The sequence below is a fragment of the Triticum urartu genome, chromosome 5 (assembly GCF_003073215.2).
Source record: "Triticum urartu cultivar G1812 chromosome 5, Tu2.1, whole genome shotgun sequence".
In the NCBI taxonomy this organism is placed as follows: Eukaryota; Viridiplantae; Streptophyta; class Magnoliopsida; order Poales; family Poaceae; genus Triticum; species Triticum urartu.
This window is the reverse complement of record NC_053026.1, coordinates 539,264,917-539,279,652: the sequence shown is the minus strand read 5'-3', so window position 1 is coordinate 539,279,652 and position 14,736 is coordinate 539,264,917. Positions and strand designations below refer to the sequence as shown.

The 14,736-nt window shown below is 41.2% G+C and overlaps 1 protein-coding gene across 1 annotated transcript; it reads right to left on the bottom strand.

Moving 5' to 3' along the window:
• Positions 1 to 2,728: 2,728 nt before the first annotated feature.
• On the bottom strand, positions 2,729 to 3,759 carry LOC125556644. Its single transcript, XM_048719332.1, has one exon. The coding sequence runs from the start codon at positions 3,673 to 3,675 to the stop codon at positions 2,866 to 2,868; it is 810 nt and encodes a 269-aa protein (XP_048575289.1). The 5' UTR covers positions 3,676 to 3,759; the 3' UTR covers positions 2,729 to 2,865.
• Between the last annotated feature and the right edge of the window lie 10,977 nt (positions 3,760 to 14,736).

Genomic DNA, 14,736 nt, shown 5'->3' with positions numbered 1-14,736 from the left:
AAGAAGGAAAGAATTAGTGCGAATGATATTACTCTTAAAGAAGAAGAAATAAAATAATAACTAAAACAAAATGAAAACAACGAAGTTTTATAGGAAAAAATGAACTAGTAGCATTGGTATTACCCTTTAAGAAGAAAATAAAATAAAAACTAAAACAAAATTTAATGAAGTTTTCTAAGTAGGAATGAATTGGTGGCATTGAATTACCCTTTAAGACAAAAAGAAAATGATTTTTTAAAACAAACAATGACAAAAATCTCACAACATATACATAATTTTTTTAAATGTGGAATAAATATATAATAGTAGTGGAGTTTTCGCAAAAAAGAGTTTCCTAAGAAGGAATGAATAAGTGGCATTGGTACTACACTCAAAGAAGAAAGAAAACGAAACAATAGCTAGATCTAAATCAAAACAATAAAGTTGTATAAGGAACAATGAATAGTTCCGTTGGTATTACCAATTAAGAATAAAGATAATGAAACAAGTTTAAATAGCTTGCACACAACTTTGCACTAAAATCACACTTTTATAGTATGCAAACAATAGTCATATAATAGTAGTGTTACTATTCATCATCCAGGGTGCAGAATAAGTTATTCTTCAACTGAGGTAATTTTACGATCATTTCATAATTAAATTACGTTTGCAATTCAAATAGTTACATTCCTATTGATTCAGTACGTAAAATTTGGCATAAGAAAATAAAAATATAGATCATAAGAGAAGAAAATTTGCAGTTTATGTGTATTTTACACTATGTTTTTACGTTTGTAATTTTACATAACGTAAAATATTTTTTACAACGATTATATATTTTCTTATGGTCTCTTTTTATGTCGGAAATAATACAAAACTTACAGAACGTGAAATTACGGGGCATTGATGGTAAAATAGAGGGGGGGGGGGGGAAGAATAACTATTTCTCACCCAGCATTTGAACTTTTCAGCTGGATAGAGATGAGTACATGCATTACACATAAGTGCACACAACACGTTTTTATAAGTTTTCAGAAATTATATATGATATAAAAATTAAAAAAAAATATAATGAATTTTTCTAAGCAATGATATATTAGTAGCACTGGTATTGTCCATTAAGAATAAAGAAAGTGAAAAAAACTTGCACACAACATTATATTCGAATCACACTTTTGGTAATACACAAAGAATAAACATATAATAGTGCAATTTTTACAATCTAACACTCGCTCCGTTCCTAAATATAAGTCTTTTAAGAGATTTCAATATGGAGTATATATGGAGCAAAATGAGTAGATCTACACTCCAAAATATGTCTATATACATCTGTATGTACTTCATATTGGAATCTCTAAGAAGACTTATATTTAGGAGCAGAGGATAATTTACACACATATTGTATAGTGCTTGCATTTATACTTACACACAGAAAAATAAAAAAAGAAGTTGTTTAAGAAACAATGAATTAGTGGCATTAGTATTTCCTTTTAAGAAGAAGAAAATTAAAAAGAACAAAATTTGCACGCAGTTTATACATAAATTGCATTTTTTATAATATGCAAGAATGAACATATAATAGTGGAATGATATCGGTATTGCACTTAAAAAAAGAAAATGGAATAAAAAACAAAATAATGAAGTTTTCTGTGGAAGAATGAAACCCTTCAAGAAGAAATAAAATTAAAAAAAAAGTAAAACACAATCAAAACAATGAAGTTTTCTAGGGAATAACGAACCCCTTTAAGAAAAAAAAGAAAAAAAATTGCACACAAGTTTGCACTGAAATTGCACTTTTAGTAATATACAAAAAAATAACATATAATATTGCAATTTCACACTCTACTATAATTTCCACACATGTTGTATAGTACTTGCATGTCTACTTACTTAAAACACACAAAAAAAACGTTTTCTAAAAAAGAATGAAGTAGAGACATTGGTATCAACCTCTAAGAAGAAAAGGAATGAAAAATAAATCATGCTCAAATTTGCACACAATTTACACATAAATTGCACGTTTTATATATATGCAGGAAAAAACATATAATAGTAGAATTCACATAAAAAATAAGTTTTAAAGCATGAATGAATTAGTGTCATTGGTATTACCCTTAAATAAGAAATAAAGTGACATAAAACTTAAAGCAAAAATTTCCTTACAATTAGTACAAAAATTGCACTTTTTATAATATGTACCATACTCTAATACAATGTATACATGTAATACTTGCATGCATACATTTACACACACTCAACATCCAAAAATACACATAAAGAAAAAAAAAACTCAACAAAACACACACACACACACACAAAAGCAAACACGTGCAAAAAAGAAAAACAGAAGCAAGAACAAGCAAAAAAGGCATGCACGCACAAAAAAATGGCATGCATTTCATCCACCCATGTGGGTGCAACAGTCACGAAGTGGAGACATGCATGAATGCGGGCTGCAGCATGCACCGAGCAAGAAAAGGCAGGAAATCGACTGAATAAACAACAGCGTCAGTCAAATCCATGGAAACTTCTTACACACGTATCCTAAAGCACATTAAATCAACAGCAACAAATTCGACTGACCTAAAATGAAAAACTCAGTCGCCTGATGTATAGCTAAAGTGGTAAAAAAAATGCCCAAACCAGCTCATAGAACAGTCCAAAAGAGAAACGCAAGAATCTCAGGCTTACATGTGTATAGCTAAAGTGCAAAACTTTGTACATGTGTCGCTTTCGGTCTTCCGGTAAATAAAGAATACCATATATATCCATAAAATTTGTACAAAGCATCGATCATATATACGTACATGGATAGTGATACACTACTAGTACTCCTTAAGTATATCTGGCTACAGGTAGGTAATCAAGTCGCTAGTGTATAGTCGATCAGCAGACTGCTGCTTCCTGCTCGAGCATGTCTCGGTTGAACCGCGTGATGAACTCCTCAACCTTCCGGTTGAGCTCCTCGTCGCTCAGCTGCCAATACTCGCGCTCCTCCTCTGATGGCGGCACCTTGTCGGTCTCCTCTGTAGCCGAGCACCGGAGCTTCATCTTTTCGACGGAGTCCTCATCTTGATCATCAGGTGTTACTGTAATATGAGCTTGTGGTGTTGCCCACTGATCGCCTTCCGCCATCGTTGCATCGCTCTTGTTGGTGCTAGCTGGTTCGGGCGCTTCTTCTTCTTCTTCGTCACGCTTATCAAGAACCGACGTATGGTCCGTGTCAGTTTTCGGCGTGCTCGCGGCACCTTCACCTTTGGTCAAAGCCAGCGCATGCCCCTCCTCCTCCGTGCCAGTCCATGACGGCTGGTCACCGCCTCCTGCGACGACACTAGTGGATATATCGACCGGTGCCGTTGGCTCGTGGGGTGCCATCAGCAGCACCGACGTCGCGTCACAGTAGTCCCCTTGGACGGTCGCCACCGGCTGATCACAGCGAACGACGACGTCGGGGAGGTTGTCGTGGTCGTGGTCGTACTGGTGGTGGGAGGCGGGGCTGAAGAAGAGCACGCCGGAGTCGGCGGCGATGATGGCGATGATAGAGTGGGACATGAGGAACCAGAAGGTGGAATCCCTTGCGAGCGCGGACGGCGGCACGCGCAGCAGCGACATGTAGATGATGGGCAGGGAGATCACCAGCGCCGAGATGGAGACCTTGGCGATGGCCTGCGGCTGCGGCGGCCGCATGCTCGCCATGCCACCGGCAAACTACAACTACTTGTAAATAGATATGTAGCCAGCTACTGAATTTGACCCTGAGCCGACCTTAAGCTATCTGCTTGTGACCCTGCCGGTTGTACAGCATGTCGCGCATGCACCTGCCCTTTTATAGAGCGCGATCGTGTTCGGCCGTCGCGTGGTGGGTTGATCTGTCTCGGCTCTAGAGAGTACTGGCAGCTACAGGAGAGGGCGTTGCACCGACGAGCTGGCGTGGCGTTCTTTTGCCCTAAGGCATAGGGTGGGCTGGCAACCCGTGCGGTTTCTGGGGTAAAAAGAGCCGCGCATGGAGCTCTGGGTGCGTGCGTTACAATGGACGCATGCGTGGGGCTTCGCCTTCATGGGAGCTGAACTCCACCACCCATGCGACGTCTAGCCCGCTGCCTAGCTATCAGAAATTAAACGGAAACGTCCGTGATGTATTTGCCCCTGAATAAGAAACAACCGCGACCGTTGAATGGTGACCACCGACGTACGCCGATGACACGCCTAGCTAGCTTGTACGTACGGCTCAATCAACCGGAACACACTGACGGTGACGGCGCTCAAGCCTCAAGGGTAGCACCTGGCACGTTCTTTTTCACCTTGATGATACTGGAGCTCAAGGAAAGCTGATACTGTAATGTACTGCTAACTGTGAGTTAAACGCCGCCTAATTAGTCTTCCAAGATATTGTAACGAGAGCTTACTCATGCTTCTGGCACGTGTGTGCAGCGGTGTACGTAGTGTCATGAGATGAGTTTATCCTTGTAACTTTCTCAAGGCTTAGGTGGCGCTGGAGTTAATTGCATCTGGCCATTCTCTGGTGAAAGCTACCTGCCTACCCAAAATGTGATTGCCAACTCCATCAACCTATCCTAATACCGATCCCAAAGCCTTTTACCAAAGCTAGTTTCATCAACTGGCAAGTCTCCTCACTACAAGTGGAAAACTACCGCACACCTATTTACAGGTCCATGATTAAGGGCTTGACATTCTCGTACAAACAATTACAGGTTCGACGACCATATTACTAACACAGGTCGCCACTAAGTAGAGTAGTTACCAAACCTTAAATCTTAAGTATGCATTCGAATCGAAAATGACGGGAGGGGCACTTGTAAAAGGAAACTGAAGGTGGCATATCCAGCAGTACGACTCTGATGCTTTATCATTCTAGAACGGCGACAGAAGCAGACGTGCTTAATTAGAGATTGTTGAGGCCATGTAAACGCGACAGAGTTAACCTCCTGCCGCTGTCAGTCTCATCTGAGCGATAAGCACGATTTGACTTGCGTAATCAGAAGAAGGCAAGTTTCCTCTTTGAGCTTATGCAGATCAGTGGAGCTTTGCAAAGTTGATGGATCGATTGGTCCAGGCTATCTAGCTAGCTACGTCGATCCCTGCTGGCAAGGCATGCGCATACGTGGCGTCGGCCCTAGGCGGTGGGGCCGCCACCTGGATTCGCTTGCCCCACGTGCCTCGTGCGTTTGAGAGTGTCGTGATTATGCCGGGGACTAGCAAAATAGCTCAACCGTTGCCCCATGTAAGCGTTTGCGTCAGCATGATCAGTGCAATTTGTATGTGCTCTTGTGCTAACCCGGGGCATCTACAATCAGACTTGACAAATTTAGCCTCTTAAATATCCATGAACGTGTCGGTATCCAGACATGTCTTTTTTGAGTCCCTATTTCTCCATGCATGCTGTCATGCTTTTATTTTCTCTCTGATTTTTTTTTCACAGGTAGTTTTCTCTGTGATATATTTGGTCACATCGCATGTATGTGATTGTTGGAGGTGGAAAGAGAGGGGGAAAATGGTTCAGGATGGGACACATCCTACGTGACGGACTGGCGGGCACGTCCGCAGGTCCTCATATTCTTCCCATATATGGTACTTCCTTTGTTTTTATTTACTCCGCGTATTAGCTTTGGTCAAAGTCAAGCTTTGTAAATTTTGACAAAGTGTAGAGACAAAAATATTAACATATAGTATTGTACAATAACAAATCAGTACCATTATATTCATTATTGAATGTACTTTCACATCATATAAATTTGTTATGGTGAATGTTTATATGATTTTGTCTAAATTTGGTCAAACTTTGCAAATTTTGACTTCAACCAAATCTAATATGTAGACTAAATAAGAGGGGAGTATAAATATAAGGATTTATAGATAATTCGAATGTATAGAGATGATATGAGAGATTCAGTTGAATCAATTTATCTTCCGGCCTGTCCGGACACTAACTAGGCGCCTCTACAAACATTTGAAGAGGATTTAAGAGGGCAGTTTGTAGATGCTCTCATGTTGAGTATCTGCATGTTGAGCCCTGTCCTACAACGTTTACATGTTCTCGGTCAGACGCGAGACTAGAAGTCGTCGCGCGCATTGTCTCGCCGTTTTTGTCAATGGAAGCAACTTTCTTTTCTAAGGCAGTATTAGGGAGAGTTGCCGGATTGCAGGCTTTAGTTATACTGGACTTGAAATTTTCCTTGCGTTGCGTTGTTGCTGGCAGGATTTAGACGAAAATCATATTTGACGCTCTCTACCTCAAACAGTCGGGAGAACGCACACGGACAATTTTTTTGTCCTTTTGACTGATTTTCTGGTTTCTTATAGTTTTTTTTGTTATTTCAATTTTGCATGTTTTTGTTACTATTTTATTTTTTAAATTCCTTTTAATTTCAAAGTTTTTAATTTCAAATCTTTTCCATTTTTGAAAAATATACAGAAATTTCAAAACAACATTTTTCTTAAGAAATGTTCAAAATTTCAAAAAAGTTTGTGTTTTGAATTTTTTTTCGTAAATTTAAAATTTGTTTGGATTTTTAAAAACATATTCGTGATTTTCAAGAATTGTTTGGGGTTTTTAAATTTTTTTTATTAAATTGAAAAATTCATTTTCGAATTTTTTTTCAGGTTTTTCAAAAACTATTCATGTCCTTTCAAAATTTGTTCGTTTTCTGAAAAAAAATGTGATTCTAATTCATTTTAAGAATGTCAAAAAATGTTACCGCTACAAGCCTTTCTCGCAAGCTCAAAACCAGAAAAAACAAATTAACCTCCAAATATTTTTTGAAAATATACAACTTTTAGAAAATTGGAAACAATTTGTGAAATTCCAAGCATTTTTTAAAAATTGTAATATTTTTGAAATATTTTGTACTTTTATAAAATTATCTGAACAATTTTTTATTTCCCGAATTTGAAAATGTAAACATTCTGTTGAAAAAATGATAAAAAATGTGAAAATCTGAACAACTTTTTAAAATTCCGATTTTTTTATTCTGATAATCTTTCAAATTTTTGATTCAGAAAAGGAAGAAGAAAGGAAAAATGAAAAATCGATAAAGAAACAAACAGAAAACGTTTGAATTTGAAAATCCAAAACAGTGATTTTAGATCTGTAGTTGCTGATAGTCTTTATGACCCGCGCTCCCTTGTTATACATCAGAGCTCATAAGCTCATCTGCGAATGACGAGCGCCTACCAGTTGGAAGTGCAGGCTTCGTCCCTTCGCACGGGCACATTCGATTTTCGGTGAGTATTTCATTGTTTCAGAGTCAACCCTGTCGGGGTTGTTCCTGTGCGGCGCACAACGTGCGGCGTATATAAACTCCTAGATGTAGACTCGAGGGGTGAGATGGTATTAGTTAGGGTCCATTTGGATTGTGATTGCGGTCACCTTGCCAATCCACTGCATGTTAATATTTTGGCGCCTTGCCATATAACTGGATGCATTATAAGGTACTGGCTCCCAGGCAGTTGCAAGATTTTAGGATTTGGGTCTGTCGATTTTTAACCAATTGACTGAACCAAAACATCTTTGAGTCAATTTTACAGTTATAGCACAACTTAAGCCTTTTTCCATACAAAACCAACAGAAGCCCGCAACACATCTTGGGCCACTGCCAAATAACATCCTATTGATGTACAAAGAAAATAAAGAAAAGAAGTTTTCAAATGGAGAATGAATTTGTTAGTGCACTAAGTAATTAAAAAAAATACACACATTATACAAAAAGTTGTGCATTTCAACAATATGCAAATTAGGCATATAGGAGAGAAATTTATGCAAAAAGGAAGTATTCCAAGAAGGCATGAGCAAGTGGAATTGGTATTACCCTTTATGAAGAAATAAAATAAAAACTAACACAAGCAATGATAAAATTTCCACATTATACTTAAAATGAATTATTACAATATGCATAAAATAAGCATATAATATAAAAGTCACATTAGTGACATTGGTATTACCCTTACAAAATAAAAGAAAATGAAAACTAAAAGAAACCAAAAATAAAAACTAGAACTTAAATAAAATATGAAGTCTTTTATGGAAAATTCCATGGCATCGGTATTATCCTTTCAGAAGCAATAAAATAAAAAACAAAATCAAAATCAAAATAGTGAATTTTTCTGGAAAGAATGTAACACTAAAGAAAATGAAAAAAAAACTTTGAAAACTTGCTACAATTTTGCACCAAAATCGCATTGTTTGAAATATGCAAATAATAAGCATATAATAGTGAGATCTTCGCATTCTACTACAATTTATGCACAAAAGAAAAAAAATGTGTTTTCAAGAAGGAATGGATTTGTGACATTGTCATTATGCTTTAAGAAGAAAGAAAGCAAAAACAATTAAAGAAAATAATGATGAAATTTGCACACAGTTTACATAAAATTGTGTTTTGAAGGTAATATGCAAGAGTAAACATATAATTACAGAATTTCGCAAAAAAGATGTTTACTAAGAAGCAATGAATTAGTGACATTGGTATTGCACAAGAAAAAGAAAATAAAAGAACTAAATAAATAAATAAATTTTCTAAGCAAAAATGAATTAGTGAAATTGTATTACCATTTAAGAAGAGAGAAAAATGGGGGGGGGGGTGGGGGGGGGGGTCACTCTCACCTTCTTAGCCACTGTCAAGTGACGTTCTGCATGTGCGCCACTTGTCGTAATCTAAGAGTTTTTTTGTTGTTTCATTTATTCAAAACATTTTATCTCTTGAATTGTGCGTCTAAATCCCAAACTGTTTCATTGTTGAATTTTTCGCTTCGAGATCTTTGGAACTAGATCCCGCGTTAATAGGTTCGATGTACTTGTTTTCATGAAAAAATCAGAAAAAATAAGGACAAAAAAAACACAAAAAGATTAAAAAAAAGGGATAATAAAAAGCAAAAAACGACAACAGGGAAAAATGAAATGACAAAAAAAAAGAAAAAAATAGACTAGAAGCATGGCCTTTTTTCACATTATTCCCCATTTCAAGGAGCTCAGTCGGCCGTCGGACATGGACACGGCTGGAACAATAAGAACAGTCGCAGGTGAAAATTTAGTATGGTATTACGTTGCATGTAATTGTATGGATTTAAAGTTTCGTTATTGATGTATTCGGTTGTGAAAGAGAAGATTTAAGGTGTGACAAGTCAGTGTCTGCGAAGGCCGGTCCGCATATGCTCTTAGCTCTACCAGAGTGTATCACACAGCTTATTTCAGCTCATTGTACACCTAGAAAAAACGCATTCGACGAAAATCGTTCATGTAAAGCTCAGCTTTCCAGAGGCAGCAACATTTACGTGCTTGCACAGTGCTACACAGCTGCTTCCCTCTCTGTTCAGTGCGCAGCAGCGCGCACGCTCGCACGCCTTTTACACCGGCGCCATGCGTGCTGCCGCCACGGTGTACTATCATACACCAGGCAGCTCCGGCGCAGACATACACAGGGACACACGCACGTCCTTTTCCGCGGGGTCGGGCCGACCGAGGCGCGCGTCGTGTTGCTACTCCAAAGTCGAAGCATGAAATGAAAGCCTTCCAGCCCACCACCGCGTGTCCAGCAGTTCCTCCAGGTCTCGCCGCGCGCGCCCGCCAATCCAATTAACTTCGCTGCCGCTGGGCAGGGCAGGGCAGGCAGCCACCCCGTGCCCGCTCGCCGATGCACGGGCCACGACGACGGAGGCCGGCCGCGCGCCCAGCTCCACCGCCCCTGGCAGCCCGTGGCCGGCGCCTGCGACGGCGCCAGAGGTGCTCGCGAGACGCAACCGCGCTCGACGTAGCACTGTCGCTGTGCCCTGCGGCCGCGCTCGACGTAGCACTGTCGATGCATGCCTGCTCTGCTTGCCACCCACTTGCTTGCCATTCCTATAGTTTTTGCTTTTATTTTGAGAGCGAACAGCCACTAGCTGGTGGTGCAGGCGCTGCAGGCCCCTGTGGCGACTGTTGTTGGGCTTCCGTCTTTTCACGCTCACCGATCTTTGACCATGGCGGACAAGACCACGAGAGGGAGAGAGAGAGAGCGCGCTCGTCCGTGTGTGATTACTGAAGCGCCACAGTTTACGTGGTCTGGACTCTGGAGCCCTGCCCCAGGGGGGCATGGCTGCATGCAGCACGCGCCAGGACGATCAGAGCCTCGCCAGTACATGTGCAAACCCCCCAATGGGGCCATCGCGCACGAGCACCTGCCTCGCGCCCGTACGTGATGCCTGCATGCTCACCGTCACCCTGCATGTGCACGTCTCGCCCCAACGAGAGGTAATTTGCATGCAACGCGACGTGTGAGTGAAAGGGCCCAACGGGACACGGGGGAGGGGCTCATCACGACTCATCACAGTGGAGTTCCCGGGGCCTTTTCCTTGCACACAACTGCTGGTCGACACTGTAGTAGTGCTATCAGATTAGTGAGCCTCCACCAGACCCAACTAGTAGCAGTACAAGAGATGCATTTATACATAGGCGCCACAGTCACAGTGCACGCACGTACCCCCTGGCTGGCGCCTTGTGCGACATCTTTCCTTTAGCCCGCTGCTCGCATTGAATACGACCTAACCACAGCCGTCTGATGCCCCCCGATACATGCACTGCTTTTGTCTCTCTACGTGTGCTCTACGGCTCTTTTTTTTAGAACCGCCCTACTGGCAATTTATTCATTCAAGCCGGCCATGCCTGATTGAACAGGCTCAGTCAGAAACTCAGGGATTAAATCAAAAGTACACTGATTAACAGCTAAAGAAGGGAATGTCTAGCACAGTTGTGAGCGACCACATTAGCGTCCCTGCGTGTGTGGTCAAGTTTGAATCCGTGAAAACTCGAGAGATAAGACCGCATCTCTCTAAAGACCTGACCTCCTATGGACATGTCATCTCCTTGCATCCACATGTTGCAATGGTTTTGACAATTACACTCAATAATTACATGAGAAAATGACTTCTCTGTAGCAAGTCTCATAGCATCACGGCAAGCCAATAGCTCCGCGGTAGAAGGATCATCAATGGCCATATATTTTGAGCATCTGGCAACAAGAAAAGACCTCGTGAAGTCCCACCCAACAATACCTTCACCCGCCGCTCTATCAGCCATATCTATAGCACCATCTGTATTGAGCTTGACCCATCCTGGTCCAGGTGCATTTCATGTCGATTTAGATCCAACATTTGTCACTGCTACTGGAGAAGGGATGTCCAACGCCCTTATTAATTCATAAACGATTCCCATAGATGTGTGTGGTTGGAACTGGACCTCACCATGAGCATACCTGTTTCTATTACTCCAAATTGCCCACATAATTGAAATAGCAATAGCAGCATGATCCTTCTTAATAAATTCTGGGTCTAGCAAATCCTTTTTCCATGTTACAGGGTGCAACCGAGGAAGCTTCAAATTAAAGAAATTCGATGCCGCATTCCAGAACATAACATGATCACACTGAATAATAGTATGAAATTCGACGTCCCATGTGAAGAGCTGGTCGCCTCGGAATTTTGAGCCAAATTATTTTGCAACAACAGCCGGTAAGCTGATCGGATGGAGAAAACACCATTTTTATCTCCATCCCACGCCCAAAAGCCACCAAACAATGCTCGTGGCCGTGGCATACCAACAATAGCATTAGCGTCAGCGGCAATGAAAGTCTGGCAAACCAACTCAGCATTCCAATCCCCAGATTCCTCATCTAGTAGATCTGCTACTAAGTGTACAGGAGCCTCAGACAAGCGTGCAACATGCCTCCTAGTCATTGTTCCAGAGATCCAACTATCATGCCAAATCTCGGTTGTTCTTCCATCTCCAATACGATGGATAAGTCCCGTATTTAGGGCATCTCTGCCATGGCATGTAGCTCGCCAAGTTGCGGAAGCGTTTGCAGGACAAGTGGTCTGCAAAAAGTTCTCATCCGGATAGTAACATCCCCTCAAGACTCGAGCACAAAGGCTATATTGATTAACCAGCAGTCGCCATGCTTGCTTTGCTAGCATTGCATCATTGAACATTTGCAAGTCCTGGAAACCGATGCCGCCTCTAAACTTCAAAACTGACATCTTCTCCCATGCTTGCCAAATACCTCGCTTGTCCAACGATCCAGCGCACCAATACTTGGACATTACTGTCGTCACTTTGTGGCACAAACCTTTTTTGAGCTTGAAACAACTCATAGAATAGGTTGGCAAAGCTTGGATCACTGTCATAAGGAGGACCTCTTTTGTTGCACATGATAGCAATCTTTCACACCATGCTTGCACTCTACTCCTTAACCTCTCAACTATATGTTGAAATTGTTGCTCCGTAAGCCTTCCCGCTACTGTTGGGAGACTGAGGTATTTCTCTGTAAGGGCTACTCTGTGAATTTGTAACGCATTTTGAATCCCTGCATGAACTAACGTGTCGCACTTGGGGCTGAAGAAAATTGAACTTTTCAACTTTTTTGCTCGTTGCCCAGAGCCCAGACTAAAAGCCTCCAAAATCTCATTGAGCTGACTGGCACTCCTTGCGTCGGCCTTCATTAAGATTAGGCAATCATCTGCAAATAGTAGATGTGAGATCCAGGGGGCCTCAATCCCGCTTTAATGCCACGGTCAATCCATCCGCCATCATAATTTTTTGGCATTGACAAAAATCCTTCCCCACAAAGCAAGAACGAGTAAGGTGATATGGGGTCGCCTTGTCGAATACCTTTTAATGGACAGGCCGTTGGTAGAAGTTCTCCATTCACTTTAATACGAAAACTAATAGAATTCACACATTTCATCACAAGAGAAACCCACTCTTCCTCGAAGCCAAGTGATCCGTCTCCAACGTATCTATAATTTTTTATTGTTCCATGCTATTATATTATCTATTTTGGATGTTTAATAAGCTTTATTATGCACTTTTATATTATTCTTGGGACTAACCTAAGCAACGAGGCAGCCACGAGGTAGGGCGGCGCGCCCAGGGGGCAGGCACACCCCCACCCTCGTGGCTCCACCGACCAACTTCTTTCGCCTATATATACTCTTATACCTTGAAAACATCAAGGGGAGCCACGAAACCACTTTTCCACCACCGCAACCTTCTGTACCCGTGAGATCCCATCTGGGGACCTTTTCCGATGATCTGCCGGAAGGGGATTCGATCATGGAGGGCTTCTACATCAACACCATAGCCTCTCCGATGATGTATGAGTAGTTTACCACAGACCTTCGGGTCCATTGTTATTAGCTAGATGGCTTCTTCTCCCTCTTTGGATCTCAATACAAAGTTCTCCTCGATGTTCTTGGAGATCTATTTGATGTAATTCTTTTTGCAGTGTGTTTGCCGAGATCCGATGAATTGTGGGTTTATGATTAAGATTATATATGAACAATATTTGATTCTTCTCTGAATTCTTATATGCATGATTTGATATCTTTGCAAGTCTCTTCGAATTATCAGTTTGGTTTGGCCTACTAGATTGATCTTTCTTGCAACGGGAGAAGTGCTTAGCTTTGGGTTCAATCTTGCGGTGCTCGATCCCAGTGACAGAAAGGGAACCGACACGTATTGTATTGTTGCCATAGAGGATAAAAAGATGTGGTTTATATCATATTGCTTGAGTTTATCCCTCTACACCATGTCATCTTGCCTAATGCGTTAGTCTGTTCTTATGAACTCAATACTCTAGATGCATGCTGGATAGCGGTCGATGTGTGGAGTAATAGTAGTACATGCATAATCGTTCCGGTCTACTTGACACGGACGTGATGCCTATGTTCATGATCATGCCTAGATATCATCATAACTATGCGCTTTTCTATCAATTGCTCGGCAGTAATTTGTTCACCCACCGTAATATATGCTATCTTGAGAGAAGCCACTAGTGAAACCTATGGCCCCCGGGTCTACTTTACATCATATTATTTTCCTGTCAACTAGCTATTTCCGTCGCCGTCTGTTTTGCAATCTTTACTTTTCAATCTATACGACAAAAATACCAAAAAATTTATCTTATTATCTCTATCAGATCTCACTTTCTTAAGTGACCGTGAAGGGATTGACAACCCCTTTATCGCGTTGGTTGCGAGGTTCTTGTTTGTTTGTGCAGGTACTAGGCGACTTGCGTGTAGTCTCCTACTGGATTGATACCTTGGTTCTCAAAAACTGAGGAAAATACTTACGCTACTTTGCTGCATCACCCTTTCCTCTTGAAGGGAAAACCAACACATGCTCAAGAGGTAGCAAGAAGGATTTCTGGCGCCGTTGCCGGGGAGATCTACGCCAAGTCAAGACATATCAAGTACCCATCACAAACTCTTATCCCTCGCATTACATTATTTGCCATTTGCCTCTCGTTTTCCTCTCTCCTACTTCACCTTTGCCGTTTTATTCGTCCTTCTTCCGTTCGTCTCTTTCCGCTTGCCTTTTGTGTGTTCGTTCTTAGTACGTTTTGTTGCCTTCATGTATGAAACTGGGGAGGTTACCGTTGAAAAGGATAATAGTAACAATGGGGGGGGGACGTTGATGATTTTGATTATCCTCATGAAGAACCTACTATTTTACACACTAAAAAGTTTCGGATCGGTAGTGGTAATATTATTGGAAAAGGAGTTATTCAAGATTTCTTTACTTGCGCCGGTGCTTTGCCCACCATGAACGGGTCTATTCTTCATAAAACTAATAGTCTTGCGGATGCTATATCTTTGCTCGTGGTTGAACTTGAAAGACAATTTATCCACATGCATCCTTGCATACAGAGGATTTTTCTAGAATTTTCTAATATAGAGCATTCTTCTGTTAAGCGAGCAGCTACCATCTTT

Excerpts from the sequence above, each read along its gene's own strand:
- LOC125556644 (XM_048719332.1), bottom strand. The coding sequence starts at position 3,675 with ATGGCGAGCATGCGGCCGCCGCAGCCGCAGGCCATCGCCAAGGTCTCC.